The sequence below is a fragment of the Vombatus ursinus genome, unplaced genomic scaffold (genome assembly GCF_900497805.2).
Source record: "Vombatus ursinus unplaced genomic scaffold, bare-nosed wombat genome assembly UNPS02014810.1, whole genome shotgun sequence".
NCBI lineage: Eukaryota > Metazoa > Chordata > Mammalia > Diprotodontia > Vombatidae > Vombatus > Vombatus ursinus.
Window position 1 is genome coordinate 45,984,833 of NW_020954588.1, and position 20,531 is coordinate 46,005,363.

Here is a 20,531-nt window from a genome sequence, read left to right on the forward strand (position 1 = left end):
ACTGTGGGAGCAAGCATTTTTTAAAGCACCTACTATGTGCCAGGCATTACAAATATTATCCCATTTGATCCTCACAACCTGGGAGGTAGATGCTGTTATTAGCCCCATTTTTATAGTTGAGGAAACTGAGGCAGACGAAGGTTAAATGTCCTACTCAGGGTCACACAGCTAGTATGTGTCTGAAGCTGGATTTGAACTCAGATCTTCCTGACTCCAGACCCAACACTCCATCCACTGCACCACCTAGATGTGCTGGGGTCAGTTCTGGACAGCGAGCAGATTCCTAAGATGGGGGAACATACCGAAGAAGGTATCCACGCCGATGAAAATTCATGCCATGTAAAGACCCACTGAAGGAACCTGAGATGTTTGACTTGGAAGGCAAGGTTTAGGGGAAACACGGAAGCTGTGCCAGGTATCCGAAGGAGTAGGAAATAAAAAGGGAATAAACGTGTTTGACTTGTCTCAGAAGTCAGAGCTGGAATCCATGAGGCCAAGAGGCTGATGGAGACATGGTATCAGGACAAGTGCTAACACGTAGCTGGGTCCCAATGTGCCGAAGGGGCTGCCCCAGGAGCTGGGGGCTTCCTTCTCATCCAAGGTCTTCTAGCAGAGCCCAGATGACCAACGGCTGAGTATTCTGCAGGGCAATCGCTTCCTTAGGAGACAGGCCAGACTGGATGGGCTCTCAGGTCCCTTTCAAGCAAAATTCTGTGATGCTAGGGGGCGTTCAGGGATGCTTGTGGGCCGCATGGAATGACGAAGGGGAAGAATTCAGAGAGACAGGAATAATTTGTATGAACTGATGCAGAGCAAAGAAAGACCAACCAGAAAATCCCAAATAGAACAGGAGGCTGAGAATTACAGGGCCTACTCATCTGTACTGGGCACCTTCCTTGGGCACCTGCATGAAATTATGCAAGACAGAGGAAGTTTAAACCTGAAATAAGTGGAGAGTGGAAGGACCTGTCCCATCCCTCGTTATCCCAGGATCGTCGTAAGGACGAAGGCAGAAAATAGCTGTCAGGTGCTTAGCACATAGCAGCCACTTAATAAATGTTCGCTTCCCTCTTTCATTATTGTGGGGATCAGACAGGACGATGCTGGTTTAATAAAAATATTTTGCACCTGTTGAATATTGTGTCCACGTCGGCTAATAAGACCACAATCACTCCTTTCACCCAGTGAGGCCTTACCCTTTCCCACACTGCCACTCTCCCTTTTCGACACTGGTTTTTAAGGTGATTCCATTGGATCAGATTGAGAACTTGGACGTTCCTTTAGCAATAATAATGACAGCTAACGTTTATATGGCACCTACTATGTGCCAGGGACTGGGCTGAGTGCTTTACAAATATTCTCTCATTTTATCCTCACAACAACCCTGGGAGATAGATGCTGTTATCACCTCCACTTTACAGATGAGGAAACTGAGACAAAAGAAGGTTGGGTGACTTGCCCAGGGTCACACAGCTAGTAAGTGTCAGAGGAAGAATTTGATCTCGGGTCCCCATGACTGGGGCAGCTAGGTGATACAGGGGATAGAGCACTGAGCTTGGAATCAGGACGACTCATCTTCCTGAGTTCAAAATCTGGTTTTAGGCACTTACTAGCTGTGTGACCCTGGGCAAGTCACTTGACCTTGCTTGCCTCAGTTCCTCATCTATGCAATGAGCTGGAGAAGGAAATGGCAAACCATTCCAGTATCTTTGCCAAGAAAATCCCAAAGGGGTCACGAAGAGTCAGACGTGACTGAAACAACTCAACAACTACAACAACTTTCTGACCCCAGGTTTAGTGCTCTATCTGCTGTGCTGACATGCTTAGTCAATAAGGCAGGCATTGCAGGCATCATTCTGCCCACTTTACAGATGGGGAAACTAGAGCTCAGAGAAAATTAAGTGACTTGGCCTGTAGGCTCACAAATAATAAAAGGGAGAGTGGGGACTCCATCCCAGGTCTTTCCCAACTCCACAGCCAATGCCCTCTACTACTCTGTGATGTAATGTGTGGAGAGCTCTGCTGGCTGCTCTGGACACCACGGGGCCTCCTGTTTTAGTTTTCCCAGAGGCCGCTCTGCGCCCCTGAGTTCATCTGAACAAATTTGGCTTTTGAAAAGCACCTCCAGCCTTGAGCTTTGACAAGTCTTTCTGTCATCAGATGAAGACCCTTCCTCACAGGAGCCACCATTTAGGGCCTTTCTTCATTCAAGGACACATTAAACCCAATGGGGCTAACCCTCCATGCACAGATCACTGAATGAAAAGTCAACAGAACCCTGCTTTGGACCTTCCCAGTAACTAATTCATGGCCTTCTCATATGAGAGTTGTTCCTTGTACTGCGTTCGCACCTTATTTCCCCACTAGAGTATAACTGCATTAAGAAGGGAGTCATCTTTCATGGAGTGTGATGTGGCAAGAGAAGTGCAAGACTTGGCATCAAAGGTCCTGGATCCAAATCCTTTCTCTGCTACTTACACCCTACGTAACCCCGGGGGCTGGGCCCTGCCTGTCCTGCCCCACCGGGGCTTGGGTGGCGCAAAGAAAATAACGAATGTTAAAGGATTTTGAAAAGCAGAAAAGTATTTTAGAAATATGAGGCATCAGTATCCTTGTGCTTATATTAGAAGCAGCCAGGGGAAGAGGTCTAGATTTGGAGACCAGGGTTGAGTTCAAACCTTGCCTGTGAACCATTATCAGCCTCAGTTTTCTCATCTGTAAAATAACAAGGGGGTTGAATCAGATGCCTCTAAGGTCCCTTCCATCTCTAATTCTATCAATCAATAATCCTGCAATCTGAAAAGTGAATGAGTTCAAACTATGTAAACTTTTTCTTCCTCAGTTTGTGGCTGATTTTTTAGGCCACTAAAACTCATCTCACCATTTACAGTTTTATGAGATCATCATTTGTTTCCTGTTAATTAATCCATTAAGAGCAGCAGGAAACAAGCAGAAGGGCCCGGGCAGACAAAGCCCCTTTCTCTGAAGGGCCCAGGACTGGGTTTTGTGGATGGCATACAACAGCCCCCTTTCATCCCTCCTCTTGTTCACTTTGTTGAGAAAGACAGTTTGGGGAGAGGGACCCGCTCAATCAGGCTAGGACTGTGTCCCATCTGCAAAAAGCACTAGGCGAAGGAGGCCCACGGTGCATTCCCAGAGAGCTCCCATCAATCTAAAGATTTGATCTGACAGACACAGAGCTCTGAAATCTACTGTAAACTCAGGAAGCCGGGACAGATCCCGTGCGCCGACGGCTCCTACATCTCTGCCAACTGCAGCTGTTTGGGCTTCCCTGTAATGAGCCCAGACAAAGGAGACCCTCCGGCTGTCACAGCCCCCCTGGAAGATGATGAGGGTGGGGAGGAGGGCTAAGGAAGTAACCGCAGTAAAACATCCTCGCTTGGAAAAAATGGTTCCCTTCTGCACTTTCTACCGGATTATACTATTGTCTTGTTCACAATAAAAGAGTAAACTCTGCCCAATAAACAGAGATGGCGTGCTATATTTGGGTAAGACATTAAAACTTTTTTTTTTGCTTGAGCAACAGAAGAAATTTAAAAGTAAGCAGAGAAGACAGGAAGGTTACTTCAGTAGTTATAGTACAGAGGATGGCAGCAAAAACTGAGGGGAATGGGGGGGGGTGACTTCCCTGAATATACAGCACGTGACTGATGGGAGCCCAAGATGGCTAGGAAGAGAATGATGCAAAAGGCCCTCCCTGGTGCCTCTCCAGGGGCTGTCGCCTCAGCATGCTCAACAGCCACAGTTACTGAGACCCAGAAGGGACACCTCAAATTGAGGGCTCCCTGTCGGAAACAGATACGGTTTTATCAATGGTAATTACACTACATCTGCCTTTCTATCTGATTTGCAGCTGAAACGCCCTCTATGTGTTGTCTGCTTCTATTAGAATGTGAATTCCCTGAGAGCAGCGATGTCTGTTTTCTTTTTGCAGCCCAGCTCTTAGCATAATACTTTGTACACAACAAGCAGTTAATAATTTTTCTTTCTTTTCATCCATCCATCCATCTGGTACTACAAAGGCACTCAATAAATATTTATTAAATGATTGGCAATCAAGGCCCCTTAATCAAATCAGCACAAGGTCACCCCACTCCCTATCCAGAGTGGGGAAGGGAAAGAAAAAGGGAAGACTTGAATGTTGTTCAGAGATCAGCTCCTCCAGGGGTGGATTTTAGGTTTTTTTTTTGTTTGTTTTTGTTTTTGTTTTTTTTTAAACAATTCTTTGTTTTGTAAGTGAGAATTTGGAGAGCAGGAAAATCCTGGAGTCACTCACTTCCTTAGCAATTTGTTGTTGTTATTGTTGTGGGCACCAGGTGGCGCAATAGTGCACAGAGAAAGGGGCCTGGGGTTAGGAAGACTCATTTCCCTGCGTTCAAATCTGGCCTCAGACACTTAATAGCTGTATGCCCCTGGACAAGCCACTTAACCATCTCTGCCTCAGTTTCCCCATCTGCAAAATGAGCTGGAGAAGGAAATGACAAACCACTCCAGTCATGGTGAGTGGGATACAATTGAAAATGGCTAAAGAACAAGAAAAGCCGTTCAGGAGTCACCCACTCCCTTAGCAAACTCTAGCCTAAAATGAAGCTAGGTGGTGCACTGGATAGAGTTGCTAGGCCCAAAGTCAGGAAGACCTGAGTTCAAAATCTACCTCAAATACTAGCTGTGTGATCCTGGCAAGTCACTTAACTGCTGTTTGCCTCAGTTTCCTTAACTATAAAATTGGAATAACAACAGCACGTACCTCACAGTGTTGCTATGAGGAAAAAATGAGATGATATTTGTAAAGCGCTTAGCACAGTGCCTGGCACATAGCAGGCACTATATAAAAACTTATTTCCTGCCCGCTTCCTCCCTTCTCCCCTGGCCTGACCAGTGGCAGAACTGTTTCATCTACACCAGTCTCTATAAGCCGTTGAGAAGTTATTTCCAAAGGCAGATTAATAAATGATTAATATACCTTGGTTCTAGCAAAGACTTATGGTTCTTTCACAGCTTACTCTATCAGCTTGCATTATATCTTTTCTACCTCAAGTGGGGAAAACCTTTCTCCACACCAACCCTTCTCCATTCCATCATTCCCACAGCTACCAGATCAATCTTCCCACTACAGAGTGTAACATGTCGCTCCTCTGCTAGAAAATCTTCAGGGGCTCTCTACTGCCTACTAAATAAAATACAAAGTCTTTAGGCTAACATTTTCAAGTCAATAGCAAATGTCATAAGATATTAATCAGTTCATGAGGCCGAAAACAGGAATGCGATTTGAGAATTCATTATGATAATTAGAGCTTTCAGAAATGAGAAGGTGACATCCTCACTTCGGAGATCTGAAGTATTATGTTGTGAAGATCATTCAAAGATATAATCTATAAACAAGCATTTATTAGGCACTCCCTACATGCCAGGCACTGTGCTAAGTACTGAGGATACAAAGAGAGGCAAAAAAAAAAGTTCCTGCCCTCAAAAACCTTATCTTCTAATGGGTATAAGAACATATCTTGAAAAGCAAAGAAAGCAATATCCCCAAACCAGGTACAAAAAAGAGGAATACAAGGTAAATAGAAGGTAACCTTAGAGGAGAAGGCCAGGGGTCCTGCTGATGTTTGCCTTTAAGCCCAGTCTTGAAGGAAGCCAGAGATTCCGAGAGAGAGGGAAGAGGAGTCAGTACACAAGGACAAATAGTGGAAAGGTATGGAGATGGGAAATAGGGTGTCCTGTTCCAAGGCACAGCAAAGACAGTATGGTTGAACTGTAGTATGTGTGTAGGGGAGGGAAGGTAGGAAGGAGCCAGGCGATGATGAGCTTTAAATGACAAACAAAGGACTTTGTTTGATACTGGAGGTAACAGTGAGCCTTTGGAGTCAACTACTGGTGGATTGGTCAGCTCTTCCATTAGGTGAAGCTATAAGGTTCATTTGAAGGAAATGAGGATGTTTAGCCTGAACATGAGAAAACCAGGTTGGGGGTAGGGATAAAAGAAGGAATGTGCCAGCCGTCAAGCAAGTGAAAGGTTGTCATAGAGAAGAAGGGGAAACCTTGTACTGTTTGACCTCAAGATGCTGAAGCAGGAGCAGTGGATGGAAGGTGAAAGGAGACAAATTGAGGTTGGATTTCAGGAAAACCTGCCTACCAATGAGAACTGGCCCAAAGTCAAACAGGCTGCCTTGGGAACTGGTGGGTGGCCTTTCGTTGGAGGGCTACAAGCAGCAGCTGGCTAACCACCTGTCCAGTCTCCTGCAGTGGAAATTCTTTGTCAGGTGTGGGTTGGCCTTGGTGACTTCTCAGTGCCTCGATAAATCTCAAATTCTGGGATTTGTTTGTTCAGCACCATGAGGGTTACAAAGGTAAGAGCAGTCAGGGTTCCTGCCTTCAGAGCTCACAATATGGTGGCAGAGGCAGGACTGAAATTCATGAGAAACTGGAGCAGAAGAATCATGGAAGAGGACATGAGATGGTGCAGCATAAGCATTGATTCTATTCCCAGCTCTGCCACAAACCAGCTGTGGGACTGGGTAGTTAACCAATTTCACTTCCATCCATCCATCCACCAATCAACCATCTCAGATATACAGATGATACCACTCAAACGGCAGAAAGTGAAGAAGATTTAAGGAGCCTCTTGATAAGGGTGAAAAAGGGGAGTATATAAGCTGGTTTGAAGCTTAACATAAAAAACAAAACAAACCCAAAAAAACCCCTAAGATCTTGGCAACTGGTCTCATCAGACCAGAGGGAGAAAAAATGGAAGCAGTGTCAGATTTTATACTCTTGGACTCAAAGATCACCACAGATTACCACTGCAGCCATGAAATTAAGACACTTGTTCCTTGGGAGGAAAGCTATAGCAAATCTGGACAGCAACCTAAAAAGCAGAGACATCACCTTGCCAGCAAAGGTCCGTATAGTCAAAGCTGTAGTTTTTCCAGTAGCTCTTGAGGCCATCTTTCTATCTCCTACATTAAGTACTCTAGATACAGATATGTAAAAAGGAAGGCAGCCCTTGCCCTCAAGAAGCTTACATTCTGATAGGGAAATACATCATTTATAGGGGAGTGGTTGCCAGAGAAAAGGGTTTGGTCAGGGAATGAGTAGAGAAACTGATGCACAGCTTTGTCGTCCTCCCCCCCCCAGGAATAGTCCTGTTGACTTGATTACTCTTCCTAGAGCCAGAGATGGAAAAGATATATGCAAATGTCTGTGGGGGGTGTAAAGGAGGGAGTTCTAAATGGCAGCATGCCATGAAGATGGCCAGGCAGTCAGGTAAGGGGTCTGGGTCAGGCTAGATAAGGTGAGGTGCCACCAATTAGAAGTCCAGGGAATGAGTTAGAGTAGCTGTAGCAATCACATACCAGAGAAGACTGTGAACCAGGGTCTTCCTGGCTCCAGATTTTGCATCTTTTCCTCCTATGCTGAGCTCAAAGATCCCCAAAACAAGAACTACCACCCAAAAAAGCACCCCTCAGGAAATGATAAAGGATTTCGATAACCACATCCAACAACCCTAAACCTAACTCAAAAATTTCACTTCTTACTTCATGTGAATTACTGAATCACAAGAGAGAAAGAGACAGAGAGACAGAGAGGGAGAGACAGAGACAGACAGAGAGACAGAAAGAGAAAGAGACAGAGAGACAGAAAGAGAAAGAGACAGAGACAGAGAGACAGAGGAGAGAGGCTTCCCATAACCACCCCATTCCCTCATGCTTCTGGGCCTCAAGGACTTACTGAGTCTCAGCTCCCAGAAGCATTTCCACTTTCTCATTTGCATGGTTACTGAGAACTGTCAGAGTAAACAGGTGACTGGCAGAGCTCTGTCTGGAATAGAGCATGGTGGAGCTGTTCTTCAGGGGAGAAGAATTCATTTCTTCATGGTCCCAAGGCTCCACCAACAGCTGATCCCTCAAAGAATAGTCATTGACTGTATAACTTTCTTCACTGTAAGAAAAAGTAGAAGAAAAACAAACACAAAGAGATTCAGAACCGCTAATTCTACCCATCAAAATAGGTTACTTTATCTTGATAATGCTTTCAGTCTTGATCCTAATTGTGCCTTATCATACTATTTCTTTTGTAACTTGCAATATTTCCTAACATATGAGAGAAATATAAATAAGGGTACAAGTTTCATGGTTAGAACACATCTCATTTTCTTTTTTTATCTGAACAGAAGGATTTAGAATATTTTTATATGACATAGAACATAGCCATCCAAATCATATAGTTATTCTTGGATGATAAAAATTATTACTACAGAAATAAATAATTTCTCCTTTTTTCCCCTCTCTTCTAAATATAAATGGACCAATTCTAGGAGAATCAGTAGAAAGACATTGAAATTGTTTCATCCTTACACAAAGTGTAACAAATGATTCAAAAACAGTCTAGTTCACCCGAGAATTTCTGAAACTGCTTTTTATATGTTTGTTTGTTTCCCCCAAGAGGAAAATAGTCTTTTGTAGAAAAGTTTGCAGTCTTTCCTACCTATATTTGTCCTTTTAAGAAAGCAAAGCTAACAGTCCCTTATAAAACCAAGCCATCCATCCATCTTCAGAGTTGCCTTTGGTGTTGAGGCTAATACAATCTTTTTGAAAATATGATGCCATTTGGTCTATAGATGGCAGTGCCCTCAACAGAAAAAAGTTAGTTTGTAGGAGGATAGGTAGGTTAGGGGTGGGGTGAGAGGTGGGGCAGATAAGGCTGATGAATTAATATGTTTTATCCCACATACATTGTTGATAAAAGAATAAAATCTATTACTGATTATTTATAATGTTATTCTGACACATCAAATACCAGTATGGTAATAACATATGGGAGGCAAAAACAACTTTACATTTAGTTTCAGTGACTCTTTTCCTTTCCTCACCTCCCAGTTTCTGTGAAAAATCCTTTAGCTTAAAAGAAACTTGTAGGTCAGATAATACGAGGACATTGTTCCTGGCCAAGCTATGCTTAGCTGAATCATACGGGGCAGGGGAAATGAAGCCTTCCATCAGAGTTTCAGATTGCACCTTGTAGACTGATGAGTGAACAGAGATCTCAGGCCAACCTACCACAGCTAAGTAAAAAGTCGCTGGAATATACGTGTTAGAGAAAGGAACTTTGAGGCTCTTTGGGACCTCACCTAACACAATGGAAGTGCCCCTAAAGACTCCAATGTAAGGTGGCTTCACCTTCCAGGTAGTTATTCATAAGAGCATCAAAATAAGGGACCAATGCGGTAAGATTGGCTATTCCAGAGGAATAACCATTTAAAGTTTCAAAAACAATATATGGAAATTCACATTCTTTTTCTACTTTTCTCTCTAGTCAGAAAGAATACTAACTCAAATGTCTGTGAGATATATAGAAGTCAAATAAAATGTCCATCCACTTAATAGGAAAATGCTAGATTGACAATTCTATTTGTGTTTTATTAACAACTCATGTTGCTGTGTATAGTTTTTAAGACTTTAGAGAAGGTTTTACTCACAACAGCCTGGTGAAGGAGGCAGTGAGAGTATTATTATCCCCATTTTACAGAAAAGGGCATGGTACAGGGATATAGAACTAGGCTGGAAGTCAGGAAGACCTGGGTTTAATTTCTGCTTCTGACACCTACTAGTTGTGGGACAAAACCCATCACCTGGGAGGTCTTTAAGCAACACTCTATAAATTGCAGAGCAGGTGCTAATCTTCATTGGGGGTGAAGTTTTCTCACCCAGGCAATCCCGCACTACTAAAATCCCAGGTGCACTCCCTGGCCCTATTTAAAGAAAAGGAAACCAGATCTTAGAGAGAAGTGAATTTCTCCCAGGCACCAAATTAGCTCTCAAACACTCAGAACTCTCGCAACCCTTGAAGACTCTACCTTGCTGAGGAGGTGCTGACCTGCTTTAGTAGGGGAAGTTCAGTGACACATCCAGTCATCATCCCCATGCCCATCCCCATCTCCATCACCATCCCCATGCCCATCCCCATGCCCATCCCCATCCCTATCCCTATCCCCATTTCCATCCCTATCTCCATCCCTCTATTCCCTCCCCCACCCCCAAACCAATCCTCATCCCCACAAAGCTGACAAGTCTCAGACTTTGAATCTGAACCTGCATCTTCCCTACTCCATGTTCAGCTCTCCTCAGACACTGACTTTCTGCAACAAGGCATTCCACCCCAAGCAAACGGCTTTCATTGAGAGATGCGGTGTCTAGGAGTAGTGAGGTGAGGGACTTGCTGTCCTCTTACCTCATCAGGCCATATGCTGTGTTCAGTTCTGGACACTGCATCTCAGGAAGGCCATCAGTAAGCTGGAAAGTGTCCAGCAGAGGACAATGAGGGGGGTGAAGGGCCCCGAGTTCATGACATGGGAGGATGGTTAAAGGAATCGAGCCTCTTTATCATGAAAGGAAGACTTAGTAGGGGAACACGATAGCTACCTTTGGAGGGCAGTCAAGTGGAAGGATTAGATTTGATTTACTTGGTTCCCTGGGCCAGAGTCGGGAGCAATGAGAAGTATCAGAGGGGCGCATATATCCTTGATGAAGGGAAAAATTTCCATAGTGATTACAGTTGTCCAAACACAGAAGAGGCTGCCAGGGGTCTGGGGGAGGGGGGCAGCGGGATCCCCTCCCTAGAGCTTCTCAGGCAGCCTGGGTGCCTGTTGGGTATATTGCAGACAGGAAGCTTATTAAGGTTGATTATCTCTGTGATGGGCTAGGTAACCTCTGTGGGTCAATCAAAAGGATATTTTGCTTCTGTGGTTTTGCTTCCAAAATAAAAAATGGTGACAGAGAGTTTTCTTTAATGATTCTATACTGACAAACCCAGAAAGTGATTTTTACCATTGGAGACATTATTCAGTTCTTCTAGGATTGTATGTCAAACGAAAACCGGGTGATAAGTTCACTTTTATTACAGAAAAAAAGAAATCTCTTTCATAAGACAATAATAGTACAGTCATTATTTCTTTATCCTTATTGGCTGTTATTCAAATCTCACAAAGTAAAAAATGTGAAACCTTACCCAGTACACATACACACACACACACACACACACACACACACACACACACACCCCTCACATTCATTCATTTATTCATTCACCCTCACAAATCCTAGGTCAATAGTAATCCAGTAAAATTATGCCCTGCCTACACCAGGTAGTTAACTTGGAGGGTTTACTGGCTAGAAAGAACAGTTTAGTCACTTTACAAAAGGTGTAATGAGGCCAGTCAACACCTGCCACATCTCCCACCTTGGAATCCATAAATTGTATTGTACTTACACCTGGAAATTGATACTTAAGAGAAGTCGGAAGGGTGGCAGGATCTCCACCCTGGTTTAGAATGCCTGAATGGCATTCCTGAATTTAAGCCCTTTGCTGCCATGATGGTTTTCTCTACTCTAGCCAGTTCATTCATGTCCAAATACAGCAAGCTAGACTGAGTGGGAAGAAAATTTTTCAGGGGGAAATTGCTCATTAGACTTCCTCATCTTTACATTGTTGACCTCTCTTTATTGAAGTAGCAGATGGTGAACAAGTTTCTGAAACAATTTGTGTCATGTAATTAGGATATGGAATTGCTCAGAAAGAAAGAGACCAGTGGAAAAGTCCCTTTTCCCTTCAGTGAGAAACTTATGTGGTAACTTCCTCTGATTGTCTCGCACGGCCTCCAAGTTCACCAGCTGTTGGTCCACACCAGCTGCTACAGGAAAGCAGCTGGCTGCCCTGAAGGCAGCAGCATCAGATTTGTATAAATAAGCCCACTGCTGCCTCATTTGAACAGTCACTGGGGTCGCTACTGAGACCAAGCCAAGTGCTAGGTGATGGTGCACTCAGTTGGGAGAACTGTCCTGATAGGGAAAGACCACAATCAGGGAGTAAGATGGATGGTTCTCCATAGTGGTAGGTCAGAGATGAAATGAGACCACCCCTGCCTTCACAGATACCACATTCTACCTGGGGAAACAGCATGCTCCACATAATACATACAAAGCATGCTCATGGGCTCATAGAGGTGGAGCTAGGAGGGAACTCAGAGACCTTCTAGCCCAATCCCCTCATTTTACAGACAAGAAAACTGAGGCCAGGGAGGGTAAGAGATTTTCTTAAGATCTCATAGGTAATAAGGAATAAGGTGGAGTTTGAACCCAGGTCTTCTGATGTCAATCGATGCTCTTTTCCCTGGGATTATGTTGCCTCTAAATACTGGGTAATTGTGTGTGTGTGTGTGTGTGTGTGTGAGAGAGAGAGAGAGAGAGAGAGAGGGTAGGAGGAGGCATTAGCTGCAAGAAAGTTGCCAGGGACACCACAAAGAAAGAAAGGAAGGGTGCCAAAGGGGAAGTGAGAAGACATTGATTTGTCAGAATCTTTGCAACCTCACAGTTTTGCCAAGGACCAGCACTGGAGCTGTTCTCTCCCTAGTCCTGACGAACGTAACCTCTTGTGGGCCAGCCCCCATTGGATTGGAGGATCACGGACTTTGAGCTAGAAGGCATCTACAGAGGTCAAGTCTAATCCCCTCATTTTACAGGTGAGAAGACTGAGGACTGGAGAAGTCACTTATTTGTGGCAGTCCAGTCATTAGTATCGAGTACTATAGCAATTGGTCATTAGCATTAGAGTAAGGTCATTGATGCCACAGAGACCAGCTCCCTATTATATTAGATTATTCAATTACAATGGGAATTTTATCAGGATGATTTTTAAATAAAAATGAAAATAGATTGATTTTTTTTAAAACAAACATTAAATTTCAGTGTATGGCCCGAAGACTATCGATAGTTTTAGTAAAGTCTACTCTTTCTCTTCTATTTTAAATCTCTCTCGCTATCTCCTTTCCCGTTGACTTTGAAATATGAATAGGTTTCCCTTATCCTGAATAAATAATTAGCAACCTTCCTTCTTTTGATGACAATCTATCTATGATTTCACTTCCAATTTTCTGAATGAGTAGACTTTCCTTTCTCCTTTCCTCTCACCTTAATTTTACTCCCATATGCCCAACTACTTTCTAACACTTATTTGTATTTGAAGCTTTTACTGTTGCCTAACTCAAGGAGAAAAAAGCTAAACAAACCTAGACTCATCTCTCCCTTCTTCCATAAACTTCTATTTGTAAGAATAAAAAAGCCTTTGCAGCAATTTTCTCTGATAAAGGGAGGGGGGACAAGCATTTATTAAACACCTGCTGTGTGTTAGGAACTTTATAAATATTATCTCATTTGATAAAGCTTTCCTATCCAAGATATAAAAAGAGTTGATTCAAATTAATAAGAAAAAGACTCATTCCCTAATCAATAAGTAGTTGAAGGAAAAGGACAGGCACTTTTAGAGGAAGAAATCCAAACTCTCAACAACCATATGAAAAAAAAATTCTCCAAATTATGAATAAGTGGAGAAATGCAAATTAAAGCAATTCAAAGGTTCCAACTCACACTCATCAGATCAGCAAAGGTAAAAACTGGAAAATGAAAATTGTTGGAGGGGAAGCAGGTAACAGGCACACCTATGCACTGCTGGTGGAGCTGAGAATTGCTCTAGCCATTCTGCAAAGCAATTTGGAACCATACACAAAAATTCACTCCATGAACCAGTAATACCACTATTGGACTAGACCCCAAAGAGATCAGAGAAGGAGGAAAAGGACCCATGCATACAAAAATATTTATTCTGATACATTTTTTAAAGTAAAGAATTGGAAACTAAAGGGTATCCAGGAATTAGTGAATGGCTGAATAAATCATGATACATCAATTTATTGCACTGCAAAACGATGCAGAAAAGAGTTTCAAAAAAACTAGGAAGTCTTGTATGAACTGATGAAAAATTAAGTGAGTCGACCCAAGAGCCCAATTTATACAATAGTAATAACATTATGAAGAAAACAACTTTGAAAAACCTTAAGTGCTTTAATCAATGAAATGACCAGCATCCCAGAGAACCCATGATGAAGTATGCTGCCCACTTGCTGACAGAGATGATGGACTCAGGGTACAGAAGAAAACAAACATTTTTGATGCTGCTGATATGGACATTTGTTTTGATTGATTATATGTATTTTTTATAAGGGTTTTCTTTTTCAATGGGGGGAGCATGGTAAGAGGGAGAGGAAAATTGTGAAAGGGTTGACCAAAAAAAGAGAAAAAGAAAAGGGTAATGGAATTGATGAGTTTTTAAAAAATGTACAGAAGAGAAAAAAGGAAGAACAGAAGGAAAGAGATAAACAGGAACTTTGAAAGTTATACATTGAATTTATTTTATGCTTAAAAAGAAAAGCATAACAGAGACTCACAGTTTCCATTCACAATCTTCTGTTTTCTATAAAACACACTCATTTTGGTTGGAGTTTATGTTTAGAATAAGAAAAACAAAAACTAAAAGTTCCCACTTTTGGCTGACCAAACCAAAATTTCAAAACTGGACTTATCTCTGTTTCTTGTCTCCAATGCCCACATTATTTGATAATCACTTTTTGATACCAGGCTCTGCTGGCATCACTGCCATCACACCAGTCTCCCTAACTTCTACAATCTCTCTTTTTTTATTCCTTTTTTAGCTAAATCTTGAAAACATTTGGTGAGTCCTCATTGCTTTACTATCTATTTACCCCTTATTAGTGTGGTACAATGGACAGGGCCCCAGCACTTAAGAGCCGGAAAAGCTGCAGTCAATTCTGACCTCTGATGCTTAATTAATTAACCAATTAATTCAATAAACATTTATTAAGTGCCTACCACGTGCCAGACACTGTGCTTAATGCCTGCAGACCCTTCATCTCACTGTGTCTCAGTTTCCTCATCTGTAAAGCAAGGAGGTTGGACCCCATGCTCTAAATCTAGGATCCCGTCTTTCCAATCTCAACTCCTCCTCCTCTAAATAAATCCTTCGGCCTTCAATACTAAATCGAGACCAAATCAGCCAAAGCTGATTTCCATCCCAAAGGTATATGCCTTGTCACGTTCTACTTCTGTGTCTTTGCTTACTACTGTTTCTCCTGCTGACAATGCCTTCCGCATTCTCCAATATGGTACCCACCTTTCTGGGCTTATCACAAACCCTAACTACGCCACTAGGCTTTGCTGGATCATGCTAGCTGCCATCGGTAGAACTTTGCACTTCATATCTGTGACTTACATGCTACTTATCATTCATTTTCTTACATGTTGAGTCTGTTACCTGTGACTTAATAAATAACTCTAAGAAGATGCATGAGGCACATATAGGTTAAATGATTTGTCCAGGGTCCTGAACTAGTAAAGAAATCTTGTCCTGTTGATCTAGGCCACACGCACTCAAGGACAAAAATCCGAGCTCCTTCATCTACCAACGCACAAATTATGAGTTACTTTTTCATATGTACAGGTATTGGCTCTCACCTCTAAAATGGAACTTATTTGAGAATAGAGACCTGTTCACATGCTTCTCGACATTGCTCATAAGTAATGAGCATACAAAGAGGTTTTTTGAACAATTTCTTGTTGATTAATTATTGATCCTACCTCCATAATCAGCTTCTACGTTTCTAACCCTGGTGTTCAAAACGATGGCCCCAGTGTATTCCAAAGTCCTTAGTTCATTCAAAATAAATCTCAATTATATTCAATTTACTGAACTCTTGGTGGTCATTAGCCAGAATAGCAGCTAAGTGGCACAGTGCATAATACTGGGTATGGAATCAGGAAGACCTGAGCTCAAATCCTGCCTCGGACAGTTACTAGCTCTATGCTGGGCAAGTCACTTAACTCTACCTCAGTTTCCTCATTTGTAAAATGAGTTGGAGAAGGAAATGGAAAACCATTCCAGTAACTTTGCCAAAAAAACCCCAAATGGGGTCATGAAGAGTTGGACATGACTGAAAAACAACTAAACAACAAAAGCCAGGAAGATCAATTAATTGTAACAATCAATTTTCTGACAATTACAAAGGTCTTTTTATTAGGAACAAAACTATAACCCACCATTTATTGGCCTTTTGGACCCAGTACAATTTTGTTTAAGATACTACTATACATTTTTCAATTTTTTTTTTTAGTTTTTCCTTCTCTCTTTTTGAACACATGAATAAAATCAACAAGTGGTGGTTGGAAACAATTCTATGTGTGTAGACACATGACTATCCACTCAAACGAAAGGACAGTTACCCACTTCTTACTTACTGTTGATTTTTGAGATGAAAACAACTTTCAGATCAACTTTCGAGATGCAGTTTCTAGTGCCTAGCATCATTCCTTATCCACAGCAGGAATTTAAATGTTTGTTGGATTCTCTCTGGGTTCAAAACACAGGTCCTCCGACTCCAAATGCATAATTTATTTGAAATCTATCATTTTTTCCATTGTATCACACATCAAGCTGGTAAATTTCCCAAAGCAAATGTAAATTCCAGCTCAACTCAGAAATGAGCCACTCACCACATAATGTGAGGGAATGCCTGTAAACAGCAACGGAAATCAGATCATCAGGGCATCAACCACCTGACCTTTGTAGTGGGTGGCAACACAATGCACAGAGTAGCTATCCTGTGACTCAGGAAGATTTAAGTTCAAATCTCTCCTCAGTCACTTCCTAGCTTTGTGACCATGGTTTAAGTCACTTAGCTATTTGTTTGCCTCAGTTTTCTTTTCTGTAAAATGTGGATAATAATGGCACCTAGCTTCCAGCATTGTGGTGAGGATCAAATGAAATATTTGTAAAATGTCTATCACAGTGCCTGGTACGTAGAAAGTGCTACATATTTTTTAGCCATTATTAGCTATTATCTTATATACTTGATGGGATAAAACACTTGCCAATATTATTGAGAAATCAGCTTGACCTTTGAGGGGCCAAAGAGGTCAAGTTCACCATTTACGTTGATTCACCGGGAATTTACTTATCTTTGGACCACATGATTGTGGAACAATTGACTAAAACTAATCCACTTAGCCCACCATCTCTGCTAGCTAAAACTAGAAAGCAGACCACGCTCCATCTTCACATACCTTCAAACTATCCAGCCATCCAGCCAGGCCCTCTTCAGATCTGCCCACAACTGTACCCATATCCTCTTGGCTGACCCATCTCCACTTTCCACTCTCTCTGGTTATAGTAATCGAATCAACCCCCATGTCTGTGATTCCCCAGACCTCTGCTGCAGAGGCACAAGACAGAGGAGTCAAGATAACCTGGGTCCAAGTCCTGCCTTCACTATTATCTGTATCACTTATTACCTGGATGATCCTGGCCAACTCACTTAATCTCTCTCTGCCTTGATTTCCTCATCTGTCAAATGAGAGGGCTGGACTGAATAGCTCCCTTCCAGCTGTAAATCTCTGAGCTTCTGATTCTATGAACCCCTTCCTTGATTTACCCCACCGTCACATGGATTATATTCCCTTCCTGTAAGCTCGGAAGGTAGACTATGTGGATTCTTACTCAAATTCATAAGTTTAAGACCAAGACCTTGAAATGTTTGGTTTTTACACAGGATTTGAGTCATATGCAATCACCTGGGCAGTCAGACATTTTTTGAAACCCCAACAGAACACCATGTACTTAAAACGGGCAACATTTTACGAAAAGCACAAAGGGTCAAGGTCCACGAAAAAGCAAATAACTGGAGTCAATTTCAGGCTTGAGATGGATTTTCTGTGAATTCAGAACTTCAAACAAAAAACTCTGTGACAGGACAAAGGAACCTTAGAGACCACCTGGTCCAGCTTTCTCACTTTGCAGGCCCTCCAAATGGGAAGGGTCCCCAGTGCCTCTACCTCATGCAAGCTGGATCCAGGTAAGGATCCCCTCAGCAACACAACCACCTGGCAGCCCAGGCTTTTGCTTGAAGAACTCCAACTATGGGGACCCCACCAGATGCTAAAGCAGTCCACTGTACTTTGATACCTGTGGGGTTTCTAGGAAGGCTTTCCTAGATAGATAGATAGATAGATAGATAGATGGATGGATGGATGGATGGATGGATAGATAGATAGTTAGATGGATAGATAGCTATGGATATATAGATAAATAAATATTATAAAAATAAATAAAATACATAAAAATAAATAGAGCCTAAATCTACTTTGTAACTTATACTTATGTTCTCTAGGGCCAAGTGGATTAAACCTATTTCCCCTATCTAGTGAGAGAAATGATTTTTAATAACCAGTGATTTGGGGAGATCTGGAGTCCCCCCCCTCCACTTTTTTTTTCCCTGAAGTTCTGATTTTAAAAGTTCAGTCTCTTGAAGGACTTTGCTGATAATGAGATTGGACTGAGACTCCACCCTGGTAGGGTAGCTGTTGTGTTCAACTCAGGTTTGGGTGAGGCATAAATTCTTTGAATGACCTGACCAAGGCTGGGGGTAGTCTGGGTATAAAGATGACTGGTGTCCCACTCAGCCCCTCATTGTAATATAGCCCACCTCCCATTGTGATAACTAATCAGAGTTGATTGCGAGCCCTTAGGAACACCTACTCTTGGAGGGTACATAAACTGTAAACCCACCACCATGATTATCTTTAGTCTAAGAGAGAGAGAGGGTCAAGTGACCATGCTTTTATTAATAACACAATGGCCCTATTAATGAAATGATTAAATTACCCAGAAATTATATCTCTCGAACTTTTTTAGTCAATCACCACACTAGATGGGCACTGCTCAAATACTGGCTACGTGTCATGTCCTCACCTTCTCCAGGCTAAATATCCCCCCTTCCCTCTAGTGATTCTCATATAACATGATTTTGGGGCCCTTTACTCTCCTTGTTGCCATCTTGGCCCATCCCTTCTACTTCTCAATGGCCTTTCTAAAACATGTGGTTGACTAGGACAGAGTATGGTGGCTATAGAACCTACCTGATCCTGGCCACACTATTAACTCCTACCTCCCCTGCCCCTTTCAGGCAGCTGGTGGTGCTGAGGGTACAGTGCTGGGCCTGGACTTCAGGAGACATGAATTCAAATTCAGCCTGAAACACTTCCTAGCTGTGTCTAGACTATGGATAAGTCACTTAATCTCTGTCTGCCTCAGCTGTAATTCCACAATTATAAAATGAGGATAATAATAGCACCTACCTCATAAGGTTGTTGTGAAAATCAAATGAGATAATACATATAAAATCACTTAGCACAGTGCCAGGCACATAGTAGGCTCTCTCTATATTTTTCTCTTCTCCTCATGTGTGGTCTTTCCTTATTAGAACAGAAGCTCATTGAGGGCAGGAACTGTCTTACTTTTTGCTTGTATCCTTTCTGCCCTTAGCACAGTGCCTGGCACAGAGTAAGCACTTAATAAATACTTACTGACTTGCTGAACCTGAAATTTATGAAAACTTCCAGTCAGATAATAAGAATGTATTAGAGACCTACTGTGTACTAGGCACTGTGCTAAGGGGCTGGGAATAGTAAGTAAAAAACAAACGAACAAACAAACAAATGTAAAACAGTCATTGCTGTCATGAAGCTCACAGTTTAACAGGGAAACAACATGCAAACAACTATACACAAACAGGACATACACAGAAGAAATGAAGATAATCACCAGAAGGAAGGCATTAGCACTAAGAGAGATCTGCAAAGGCTTTCCATTGAAGGTGAGATTTTAGTTGAAGGATGCCAGGAGGGCAGGACAAGGAGATTAGGAAGAAGAGTATTCCAGGCATGGAGGGAGAGGCCAGTGAAATGCCCCAAAGAGGATGATGAAAGGGGTGTTTTATGGGGAAAACAGTAAGAAGTCCAATGTCCCAAGATCTCAGAGTGTGTGGTGGGGGAGGGGGGAGGGAGTAAGTTGCAAGAGACTGGAAAATAGAGGGGGCCAAGTTAGGAAGTTAGATTTTGAATGCCAAACACAGGACTTTAAGTTTGATCCTAGAGCTGATAGGTAGCTACCGGAGTTATAACAGGGGAATCTTTTTTTAGATACGATGCTGTGTCTTTCTCATGTTTCTCATGTTGAAGACGTAATAAGTTTATAGGAAGTGAAGATGATTTGTGAAGGCATGGTAAGACATTCCTCAGAAGCCCAACAGAAAGAACGCTGTGTCCTTAAAGTGGATGACATACCGCAAAAAGCACAATGGTTCATTCAAAGTAAATGAGTCAGATCAGTGAATCAGATTTATCGGTGTTCTAGGACGTAGAGTTTTTGAATCCTGACTCCATCATCTTATCTGTGAGCTATCCCATCCATCTTTGCCTCTTTTTCCACACCAAGAACATCCCATCTCACCCGTAACCTTGGACTCCACCCCTGGGACACTAGCTTTAAATGAGCTTTCACTTCTTCTGGCCAATACTTAGGCTTCCTTACTAGTCCACATCTTCTGGCCAACACTTAGGCTTCCTTACTAGACCTTGATGACTAGTATCAAGTCATCTTGATACTATGCCCCTCCTCCATTTTCCCACTCCCTTTTACTAGCTCCTCTAAGACAGACTAGTACAGTGCTCTGGAACAGTAAATCTTTCCTAAATGCTAGCTCTCTACCTCTCTGTCTGTCCTTCCATCCATCCATCCATCCATCCATCCATCCATCCATCCATCCATCC

General features: G+C 42.3%; 1 protein-coding gene across 2 annotated transcripts in view; it reads right to left on the minus strand.

The window, feature by feature from the left end:
* The window catches only part of ARHGEF26 (Rho guanine nucleotide exchange factor 26), a 140,013-nt gene that overhangs the window by 5,159 nt on the left and 114,323 nt on the right, over positions 1-20,531 (minus strand). For both annotated transcript variants that reach the window (XM_027876052.1, XM_027876053.1), the window contains exon 12: positions 7,753-7,962. In XM_027876052.1, coding sequence (XP_027731853.1) covers positions 7,753-7,962 — 210 coding nt within the window. The remainder of the gene's footprint in view (positions 1-7,752; positions 7,963-20,531) is intronic.